General features: G+C 40.9%; 1 protein-coding gene across 4 annotated transcripts in view; it reads left to right on the top strand.

Moving 5' to 3' along the window:
• The window catches only part of LOC117516221 (anoctamin-1-like), a 95,934-nt gene that overhangs the window by 39,243 nt on the left and 44,279 nt on the right, over positions 1–12,412 (top strand). For all 4 annotated transcript variants that reach the window (XR_004562334.1, XM_034177140.1, XM_034177139.1 and 1 more), the window contains 3 exons: positions 3,238–3,302; positions 3,632–3,766; positions 10,033–10,193. Coding sequence is in view for 3 of the 4 variants with exons in the window: in XM_034177140.1 (XP_034033031.1) it covers positions 3,238–3,302; positions 3,632–3,766; positions 10,033–10,193 (361 nt within the window). In the remaining variant the exon portion in view is untranslated. The remainder of the gene's footprint in view (positions 1–3,237; positions 3,303–3,631; positions 3,767–10,032; positions 10,194–12,412) is intronic.

Here is a 12,412-nt window from a genome sequence, read left to right as displayed (position 1 = left end):
TTTTGGCAAAAAATTACTCACACCACGGAAAGCACCTTTTGGAGTTGCACTCAAATCTCATTGTAATGTAAATTACAATGACAATAAAGGTGATTCTGATTCTCTTTTCAGAAATAATTCATCATCTTAGCCAATCAAAACTCTAATTAAATGTTTGTGTGGACAACATGCGATTTTCAGATTTCAAAGTAAGCCATGATGTTCTTAAATTTGGAAATGGCTGCAATAGGTGACTGGGTGAGCTCACACATGTTTAAATCATCTCACAGCTTAAAGCACAGCTCAGTGACAGACCAACAGCTCCGGTAGCCAGTGATTTAAACATTAGCTATGGTTTTGCAAATATGGAATTGTGACTATTAAATCATCTGAAACAAATACAATTTTCAGATTCTAATTGAAATCCTTATTAAATCTTCAAATATGACAAATGAAGAGTTTATTTGACATTATAAACAGATTGAGTCAGTGGCAATTTCTTTTTTAAATGTTACAAAAATATGACCAGAACACTTAAAAAAAAAAAAAAAAATCAGACAGATTTTACAGTTTTTTAAGCCACGAGAGATACTGTTAAAGGATTACTAAAATAAAAATTGAAATAACTTACTAGTTTAATTTATGGCTTGTTATTTTTGGATTTTTGAACAAGTGGAACCACATATAATACATGGTGTAAATCCCACACTGTGGTGGTATATACAGTCTTTATCTTCTGTACACCAACACAATGATGTATTGGTGTCAGAATGGCGTCAGAATGACATATCCTGCCACAATCGGGAAGTATTGGTGTTTGGTCTGAAGACCAACAGATGGCAGTCTCTGAGCAGTATACATATTTGGTCCTACTAGCTCGGCTGTCCCAAGTGTGTTGCACATGTTCAAAACACTCTTGGCGCCATCGAAATGGGACACACATCTGATGCCGGTATATGTGGAGTTTTTGCATCATCTGATCTCAATCTATGTATTCTGATGGCATCATAACAGCATTTGAAATGATCTGATCGTGGTTGATTGAGCTCTGAGATGGATCGGTCACGGCAAAGCCAGCATGTGCCATGTTTGTCCACCTCCACTGGACCCCAGCCAGGGACAGAAAAGGAAATGTTGATAAGTAATAACATGTATGTGGCACGCATTCATCATGTACATTGAATGTGAACAACGCGCTATCAAACCGAAAGCACGGTGTGCCACTGCGTAGTGCAAGCCATCACAAATCTGAACAGGCTGTTATATCCATAATAGACCTTACAGTTCAGATATACACTCAACAAAAATATAAACGCAACACTTTTGGTTTTGCTCCCATTTTGTATGAGATAAACTCAAAGATCTAAAACTTTTTCCACATACACAATATCACCATTTCCCTCAAATATTGTTCACAAACCAGTCTAAATCTGTGATAGTGAGCACTTCTCCTTTGCTGAGATAATCCATCCCACCTCACAGGTGTGCCATATCAAGATGCTGATTAGACACCATGATTAGTGCACAGGTGTGCCTTAGACTGTCCACAATAAAAGGCCACTCTGAAAGGTGCAGTTTTGTTTTATTGGGGGGGATACCAGTCAGTATCTGGTGTGACCACCATTTGCCTCATGCAGTGCAACACATCTCCTTCGCATAGAGTTGATCAGGTTGTCAATTGTGGCCTGTGGAATGTTGGTCCACTCCTCTTCAATGGCTGTGCGAAGTTGCTGGATACTGGCAGGAACTGGTACACGCTGTCGTATACGCCGGTCCAGAGCATCCCAAACATGCTCAATGGGTGACATGTCCGGTGAGTATGCCGGCCATGCAAGAACTGGGACATTTTCAGCTTCCAAGAATTGTGTACAGATCTTTGCAATAATAACAATATTTGAGGGAAATGGTGATATTGTGTATGTGGAAAACGTTTTAGGTCTTTGAGTTCATCTCATACAAAATGGGAGCAAAACCAAAAGTGTTGCGTTTATATTTTTGTTGAGTATGTCCATTCCTTCGGCGACATAAATAATGTGAAATATTGTGTCCATCATATGCTTATATACCACGGGCAGCTGCACCTCTCTATGGTGTTATGCACAGTAATGCGTTATTACACGCATCAAGCATGGAGCTGAACAGAGCTCACTGCTGTAATATACATATGATTACTTGATCACCTTCTAACTCTGTAGAAGATATGACGTGGAACTGTTTTGCCAGGCCATGACAACATTAATAAACATGACTCTTACCTCCAGCAACGGCCCAGGAATGTTTCACAGCGCAGGGTGGACGTGGAGCTGGGACCACAGCCTGTGGTTAAAATCCTCTCACCCGGGTGCTGTGTGCTGGAATCAACCAAAAATAAATCCCATGTGATAATCCAACCATCGCGGTGTACAGAGTTCCGTTGTCCTGCTGAAGTGAGCAAAACACAAAAAAATAAATGAAAATTCCCTGGAAAGGCTGCGTCTGACGCATGGGACAGCATGGCCCACTGCCAGCAGTGTCCAGTAGCTGACAACACACATGCATAGCTGCTCATTCAGCCGTTATGAACACACACACATACACATGCACGCACCCCCAGCAATCATGTCATAAGTCCAGCACCTGCTCTACACACCTGCACATGCAGATGAGGTCAGTAGCGCTGGGAAGGAGAGGATGAGCGGAGGTGTGATTACATGATTGAGTGAGTGACCACACTGATGTCGGCTTGGACACATATGGAGTGAGTCCGGTCCATATATTGGTTGTACTCCGGTGTCCAGTACCAGCAGGGACTGTGCAAAGGGAGGAACACAGCACTCCCTCCCACTCTGGTCCCGTGTTTGCCATCCAGACGTTTGGACATTGGGCAGTCTTCAGCGCATTTTATGGCTGTCTGATGGCAGTCTGTGTCATCTACCTGTTGTCTACATACACTTTGGATGTGATAGTGCAGGTGTGGACGAGGTAATCTGGTTGCGTTCTGACACAGCTGACCACGCCTCTTTCCCTTCCGACTATGCCCGATTATGGCAATATTTGCCATGTCAGCCTGGTTCCTGCACATTCTTGCTATGTGTGACGGGGGCTTTAGGCTGTAATTCAAACACTTTGTGCATGAATCATTTAAGTATTAGTTATTTGTGTACATACTAGTGCCTTGGACTTAATTTACATCAATATTTAAGAAAATACAAATACTGCAGCATTTAGTGAACTTTCACATCTAACTTAAATGTTTGCATTGTTAATTATCACCCCCAGCTTCTATATGAGGAGTGGGCTAATTACAGTGCCTTCTACAAGTACCAACCCATTGGACTTATTCGGTAAGGACACATTTATTAAGGACTACAGTTTCTTCAGAGCAAATCTCATTTTGAAGAGATCCATTTTTCTTCAGTCATGACTTTTATTTTGAAAATCTGAAACAATAGCTAATCACGTTTACATTTAGACTTGAGACAACATGAACATGGCTACAACATGAGATTTTTCCTTTGAAAAAGTTGTTTTTACTGTCCATGAATTTCTCATAGGTTTACACTTGATTTTAAAATTTTGAGCAATCAGGCCACAGGGGCTAAAATATACAAACACAACATCATGTTGGATATTGTTGATGCTAAAAAGTGATCTCTTTTGTTTCATTCACTAGGAAATATTTTGGAGAGAAGATTGGTTTGTACTTTGCGTGGTTGGGTCTCTATACCCAGATGTTGATTCTTGCCTCTGTGGTGGGTGTCATCGTCTTTCTGTACGGATGCGCAACAGTTGACGACAACATACCAAGGTAGTCACACAAGTACATTATATCTGGTATGGAGGGAAAGTTCTGCGAGTTGGTTTGTTCAGTTTACAGGGGCTCCAAGGATATTAATACTAATACCACCACCACAGACGTTAATTAAAGGATTAAGCAGTATGTGCAGACTTTTGATTCTAGATGTTACAGTCTGTGTTTTTTTTTCTTCTCAGATTCTTAAAAAGGAACCTCTGAGTTCTTGTGTTCTGGTGCTCAACAGAATTCAAATGTGTCCAGCAAGCAGTCTAATTGCTTTTGGCTGCTCCCATTTTGCGCAGGGTCACCACGGGAAATGTGTTACAGATACACATATTTTGGCAAAGGTTTTATGCGGTACACCTGTTCTGACAAAGAAAAATAGGCACAAACAATGGGACACAGGTGGCCTTGAATCAACTTTTTTATTATTATTTTCTTACTTAATGGACTATGTACAGCACTTTGCTCAGTGTGAGCTGTGTTTAAATGTACTATACAAATAAATTTTACTTACTAACTATCTTATGTCTGGGAGACAACTACGCCACATGCTTTTACCACCATGATGCCTGATGGACACCCCCCTTCCCCTCCCCCCAGAAACCAGTTTAATTTGTAACATAATTTTCAGTGTATAAGTCGCACCTACCAAAAAACAGACTATTAAAGAGGAAAAAAATATACAAGTCACACCGGGGTATAAGTTGCACCCTTTTTCTGTATTATCAGCTCTTTATTTTGAGATTTTTGTGCATTGTCGTAGTGTATGTTTCATTATTGCCATTTTTTTTAATACTGGAGTTTATTTTGTTTGTGGGAAAGCGCTATAGAAATAGTTATTGTAATTATTATTGTTAACAACAACATGATTGTCCCAGCCCGGTGCCATGCAATGCAGTCGTGATACCATCATGAAAAGTAGTAGATTTTCATGATGGGGTCATGTACAAGGTCTGTTAGAAAAGTATCGGACCTTTTTATTTTTTTCAAAAACTATATGGATTTGAATCATGTGCGATTACATCAGACAAGCTTGAACCCTCGTGGGCATGCAAGAGTTTTTTCACGCCTGTCGGCTATGTCATTCGCCTGTGGGCTGGCTTTGAGTGAGGAGTGGTCCACCCCTCCCGTCGGAATCTCTTTGTCTGACAACTTGCTGAGAGACTGGCGCTTTGCTTGATCAAAATTTTTTCAAAAACTGTGAGGCACATCTAAGTGGACACCATTCGAGAAATTCAGCTGGTTTTCTGTGAAAATTTTAACGGCTGATGAGAGATTATGGACTGTTGCTGTCGCTTTATGGACTGCCCACGGAGCGGGACGTCGCAATGCGCCCTGAGCCGCCGCTGTCTGCCTGTTTCGAGCTGAAAGCTTCCAAATTTAAGCCTCTGTTGACCCAGGATGTCGTGACAGAACAGAGAACTTTCAGAAGAGGTCGGGATCAGCAGTTTATTCAGACATTCCACTGTTAAAGGAGATTTTATTAATGAAAGACGTGCGGACGGGTCCGGATGTCCGGATAAACTGCTGATCCAGACCTCTTCTGAAAGTTCTCTGTTCTGTCACGAGTGCTATCCTAACTTTTATTAACTCTTGTCTTAGTTCATGGTCTGGGCCAGCTGCTTTTAAGCATGCTGTGGCTCAACCCCTTCTTAAAAACCTCACCTTTACTCATCAGTTTTATCCAATTTTAGACTTGTGTCACATCTGGCAGATCTATGTGCAAGCATTCTGGGGTGTGCCATGAATCATATGAATGCAGTGTGTGCACACAATTAAAATGAAATTGTCATTTCAGCACTAGAAATACATTCGCTAGTGCACAAATAAGCCATAATTGGATGCTTAAATTAACCAGGAAGGCATTCATAAAGAAGGCCATATTTATAACAAATAAAGTAGATATCAATACCTCCAAAATGGAATCAGTTTGAAGAGTTTTATTTACTGCCCGCATGAGCTTTTCTTCTAATAAAATTCAACCACAAAATGCTTTTTTCAGATTTCAGAGGTTTCTTCCACAATAAGTGTTTACCACAGATATGTCAGATTTACATATTTCATAGCCAGTATAGCTAGCATTAAGGAGCCAAGAAATGGAAAGGCTTCTTTGAGAGTAATGTATGCTTCAGTGTCTCAAACATGGATGCTCGCAATAGTTAATGTAATATTTTCCATAGTTTGAGCATACATAAACTTTACAGTTTAGTGTCAATGTCTGTTGTTTGACTATAGTCCAAGTCTGGCTGTCCATGACAACTGCCACAGAAAATTTCAGGCCTCTAAGTCCATTATTTGCTGAGATATTCTACCTTGAACATGACTCCAGAAATGACGGCCATAAATTTGCCTAAAAAAATGGCAGACCCCATGCACACTAAATTGGCCATATCTCAGGAACTACTTGGCCTACAGGCCTCAAACTTCAGATTTGTTGTTCTGAATAGTCTGGGATTATCTGATTAAAATTTGAAGAAAATGTGAGACAAAGTGCGTGAGGCCCTCGTTGAATTGACTTGGAATGACCCCATTACAGGCGTCTGGTCAGCTTTGCCTAGATGTTCCAAGGTTAAAATACAAACTCTCTGGATGATCTTACTTTTCCTGTAGCTGGCCCCAGACTGTGGAACAAGCTACCTCCTGATTTACATGCTATTCCTGACCTAGCACTTTTCACAGCTTAAGTCATAGCTTAAGACTTATTTATTTTAACTGGCTTTTCATCGCTAGTGGTGCTGTAACATGTTTTGTTTTTATGTGCTGTTTTAACTTTATTATATGTGTGTTTAATTTTTGTGAATCTTTGATTTTACTGTAAAGCACTTTAGACACCGTCTGGCTCCTGTAAAAGCACTTCATAAATAAATATTTATTGACTGATTGATTGATTGATTGATATAAATCATTAAAACAAATTGAGCCTGAAGACTGATGAAGTCAGGAAATCCCTGACAAAATAAAGCAGAAGCCATGAAAAATTATAAACACATGAATGAATGAACAATAGTGAATAGTTAAGAGAAGGAAGAAAAAGAATGTTACATGAATGAAGTTTGACATAAGGGGGCTCTTCTACTTCCCATGTCTGCTTCTCATCAGGTGCAGGATCTTATGACATGTGCTGCCGTCACACACTCCAAGCAGACACAAACCACACACACTCGAGTGTCACCGGGTACTCTCACGTTCAAGCTTAAGTGGCTCAGATCACAGCTTTTTCTCACTAAGGTACACTTACGTTCATACACTGAGCCAATGTCAGAGACACATCACATTTCCTGGCTCTGCGTTTCATTATAAAATCTTACATTTGTGACTTTTACTGTGAAACTAGAGGAAGGACTGAGTTTTACTGGCAGCCAACGCCAATTGACTGATGTTGACATAGTTTAATAGGTTTCTTCCCAGCCCTTGTAGCACTGCTGGAGTGCGCGGCCTGTTGACACCACTGAGTATATTTTAAATCTTTGGACATATTCTAAAAGATGTGCAATAGTTGAGTCTGAGTGTTTTCAATTTCGCATAACCCCAATCTCAATAAAACTATAATAATAACTGAGTATATGTGTGTTTATGCAGGTTGTCTACTACTTACATTTTGCTAAATGATGATCTGAGAGTAGAACAAATATGCACTAGTGTTAAAAGTCAGGTCAGACAATAAGCCTGAACGGAGAATCTGGGCACACTTGTACGGGAAACAGTATCCAGTTGCACAATGTTGTGTTATGATCCATGTTGTGTAATTTGGCTTAATAAACAAAGAGTCAGAGGCAGAACTACAATCAATGAAGAGAGTTTTGACACACGACTCTGTCCTCCAGGTGTCCCATTACAGTGCGGAGACGAGTGCAGACGTCATATTCACTTGATCTGTTGTCTTTATGGTAAAACTGCTGTGGGCCCAGAGGGGCAGAAATAGTGTCTTGATTTGGGACATGACCAGTCTGCCAAAATATTTGGCAGGAAAAATGACACTGTATGTGTTAAGGCATACAGGAACCTTACAAGAGGCAGGGAGAAGTTGGCACCGTTAATAAATACGTCTGTCAGCTGGTCAGCACATTCTGAGGACACACCCGGGTATGCCATCTGGTCTAGCTGCTCTGTGTGTTGATGTTCTGGAGAGTGTTACCACATGTGAGCTCAGAGTCACATTACAGTCACATCTAAGTTTGACAAAGTGAATTTTATTGACAGGGCTTAGCAAAACGGAAGTTAAATGGTAAATGGACCGCACTGATATCACGCTTTTTCCATCTGCATCAGAAGCTTGAAGCGCTTTACAATTATGCCTCCCATTCACCAATACACACTCACTGAAACTTGTCAGTTGCTAGAAAGTTACCAACAGAGTCAGACTGCTGTAGCTGTCAACACTGTGGATCTAATCATACAGAAAGGTTTAACATATCAACTGCAAAGTTAAACTATTTAGTGAAACCACTATCTGGACAACATTCTGACATTACCCAATAAACACATTACCACAACACTTTGTTTGCTTGAAAACAAACTTAAACATACATAATAACTACCCACGCTTGCATGGAGAGCCATGACTGCACTAGGTTAGCTCATGTGGTTAATACATAAATAACAAGTTAACACCTAAATCTGTAGGCACACTTTGACTGACTGGGTAAAATGATTAGTAACAGATTGAAATAATTTGTCCAGTGGCTAAAATCACCTAATCTTTTGGTCTCCAGTGGATCTGGAGCGGTGATAGAATGAGTGGAAAACCACTGAATGCGGGTGTGCAGATACGAACAGATAGTGCACAGACAAATCTAATGGCTACCGGGTGTCCTTTGGCAAGAACAAAATGGTAACCATGTGTGCAACCACGGGGGAAGCTCTCCTTGTGATGTACGCTCAAAGTTTTGAGCATGCAGAAAACAAGGGACAGATTTAATGAATGAGAAAGGGATTCACACAGGACACAAATGGATATCTACATTGTTTTTCTTGAGGTAATGTTCACTGACCTTGACTTCGAGGATGATGCTGTGATCTTTGTGGAATCAACACAGTAGGTCCGCTGTCAGCAGTACTTGAAAAATTGAGTAAGGAGTCGGAGTTGGGGTAGACTTGACCTGCACTTTAGAATTTTGGCATGAATATTCTTATGATTGAAGTTATCTGTCGGACAGACTGACTTGTGTTTTATATAATGACACAATGTCTGAATTTTCCGCAGTGAAGTATGGAGTACCTCAGGGATCAGTTCTGATTACAATGCTACTCTCACTATATGCAGCACCAGTTGGTCATGTCAAATAGTGCAACTAGTACTACTATGCTGATGATACCCAGATGTACAAGCCTGCTTTTGCAGGTAACATGACCCATGCTGCAAAGATGGAGGCCAGTCTGGCTGCAGTGAAAACTTGGACGCCATTGAATTTCTACTTTTGTGTTTTGACAAAATTAAGTCAATTGCTATTGGTTCTGCCAGATATAGACAGGTTTTGAAACTTTTAATACACCCCGTTTTGGTCTATAGCTGATGCTGCAATATTAACTCATGTTTTTGTATCTTCTAACATTGACTATTGTAATGTGTTATTGTATTGTCTTAATATCTTATTTTCTGGGTTGCCCCGTGGCAGTATAAGGAGTCACCGGATTCTCTTCACTGGCTCTTTCTCCACATTACAGCAAAGTCATGAAGGGTTAGAATGAAGGTCCAAGTCTTTGGAGTTCTAGAGTTTCTAGTCTTATTGTATGGTTGTGAGACATGGAGTCTACTTGGGTGACCTCAGGCAACAACCCGATGTCTTTGGTATAACAGTAAGTCTCTCTGTGTAATCCTTGTTCACCCCTAAAATTGTTTTGCGTCAAATGAGAGGTCACTTGGGGAAATTTAGACACTAGAGGTATGTGGAGATATTTCCCAAGCACGATCAAGCATGGAGGTGTCTCAGTGCTAAGGACCCAGTAACTGGAAAAGGCCAAACTGATGCACACATAATTACCTTTCTATGACAGAATAGACCCCTGCCTGAATCAGGAAGGACTCAGGGTGGTTCTGAAGTGTGGTGAATGCAGCGATGCAAATGACAGGGATGTGTGGTTTAGTGTGGTTGTCTGCAGTACTGATAGACTGATGACATGGTTAGCTATTAGTGGAGATCAGATTTTTCAATGCTGTTCTCATTCTCTTTTCAGTAGGTGGGCAAAATAAAGAAGAAATAAGACACCGGAATAGTTACAGTGAGATCTATATAAGACTCCATCAATCCACTGACCAGTTTTGTTTTTCTCAACAGCATGGAAATCTGCCATCCCAAGAACAACATGACCATGTGTCCTCTGTGTGACAGAGTCTGCAGCTACTGGAAACTTAGCACTGCCTGTGGAACCGCTCGGGCGAGTCACCTATTCGATAACCCCGCCACAGTTTTCTTCTCTGTGTTCATGGCTCTGTGGGGTGAGAGAACACAGACTCACAGAAACATACAAAGATACAGACACACCTATTTTCTGGGTGATGATAAAGGCTAGACCATATTCTAAGCACTCCACATGTGGTTTAACATTGAAAGGCTCAGGATCAGCACAATGTGGGATCAGTACATGTTGTTGTAGTCAGTAAATTTAAAAAAAGTATAAAACAGCAGTCACCACTAAACCCATCAATGGATAACTTTCAGGAAGACTAAGTGAGCATGTACAAGGGAAACTAGTGAGGAAAGCCACCAAGACAGCATGATAACTCTGAAGGAGTTACAAACTCCAGTGGCTGTTTTATTCATTTACGTAACCTTTATGGTTAGTTGCATTGAGATTGAGACCTCTTTTGCACGGGAAACCTGGACAATTATAAAGTTTCCAATTCACCAAACCTGCATGTGATTGGAAACCCTGTGATTAAAGCCTTTCTTTTCTGCCCGATGAGGAATGTATTTTGGAACAGCTTAAGGTAACTATTTTTAATGTTTTTATAGCTTGATAAAACAGTTGCATGTTCATTCCTAGTTGTAAAAGTATGTCTATGGTTGATTTAAAATCTTGTTAATGGATGACATGAGCTCTGCTGTGTGTGCACACTGCCACTGAGGCAGTGACTCAAGTACTCTAGTCACAGGTTCGTGGTGGGGTGAAACACAATGATTTTATATTAGCCTACATCAAATGTAGGCTAATACCCCCCACATGCCTTCTAAAAAATTTGCATCATTGTGTCTTGACATTCAGCATGATGAGGCACATGGCCATTAAACTGGCAGCATTATTAATTTACACACGATAAATAGTTTTTGCAATATCACCTAGTCCAAAGTCATACCAGTTTTGAAAGTGTTCAACATTTTCAGGAACTTGTACAAACTATGAACTAACGCGGGTTAACTTGTACTCCACTCTGGATAGCTTGGGACAACCCTGGCACAACTGAGCTTGACCTATCTTGAGAAGAGCACAGAATTGATTTGGAACAGAAATCAGCACAACTTTGAAAGATCTTAATCAAGATTGTACACCAAATTAGGGTTACCCTAATCTATCCCAGCCTGAGTAGGAACTAAGCCAAGTCAAATGTGTTCAAAACCGATACAAATTTAACAACTTTTCCCGACATGTGGCAAGTAATATGACAAGCTCCCCAAGTTATAAGCAAATTGTGCCTAGTCGAAAATCAGGGAAATTTAACACTAAAGTTGCCCAGGTGTACCAGCTGCTTCACCACCAGTTGGGTATACCAGCTGTGAATTGGCATCAAACTCAGCCAGGTGTGAGAGTTGCTTGAGGTTACCATACCATCAAATGCTCATACCAGCCTATAGGCTCCTTCACACATAACACAAAGTTGGGTGAATGAGGCCAAAAAAAAAAAAAAAAAACAGGCCAAAACAGCCCGAATGGGCAAAACACAAAAAAATCCAGCCACAGTCGGGAGGGACAGACAGTCAGACAGCCGTGCACGGATGCCGTACGATCCTGCAGTTCCGGTTTCGTGCACAATTACAGTGAGAGGTGTTGTACCACAGCGGTGGAAGCAATTAAATGTTGCACAAATGTTCATAAATCAAAGAAAATGTGTAGGGACAAAATAATGAGAGACTGTAGAACATTATGAGAACAATGAATGTATCGCTGAAATGTAAGACAATCATGTTACTGGTAATGATGTTTAATTGATGCTTGATGACTTGACGCTGGGATGGTGTCCATGTTGAAATTGAGGGAACACAAATGGATTTCTTTTTGTCTGTTAAAATATTTAATTCCTGTTACAAGGAGCAGAGAACACAAGAATTGTCATCCTTGTATTTGTTTTTGTTCATGAACCATGCCCATGGAAGTAAACAAGGAATTCATGAAGTGACATAAATGAAATGAAATAAAAACATCCCTCCCTCCCTCATGCATGCAATGACCGGAGGTCAGGCCAGCGAAGTTCAGGCTGCTGCGGGCCACCTACCTACATCAGCTCTCATCTGCATGGACGTGAGGCATCCATGCGCTCACATCATGAACACATCAGCCAGCCACATGGAGGTGAAAGTGGCTGGCAATATGGAGGGTCCGCATGTCCAGCTGTCTTTGGCAGCTTGGTGCACAGCGCACCGAAGGACACCTTGTCATGTGGACTATAACTTACATGGTGGACGTGACATTAGCCTCGCCAGATGGCTGATCACAAAGATT

Source organism: Thalassophryne amazonica, chromosome 8 (assembly GCF_902500255.1).
Source record: "Thalassophryne amazonica chromosome 8, fThaAma1.1, whole genome shotgun sequence".
Taxonomy (NCBI): domain Eukaryota; kingdom Metazoa; phylum Chordata; class Actinopteri; order Batrachoidiformes; family Batrachoididae; genus Thalassophryne; species Thalassophryne amazonica.
The sequence above is the reverse complement of the archived record's forward strand: the minus strand, read 5'-3'. Positions and strand labels throughout refer to the sequence as shown.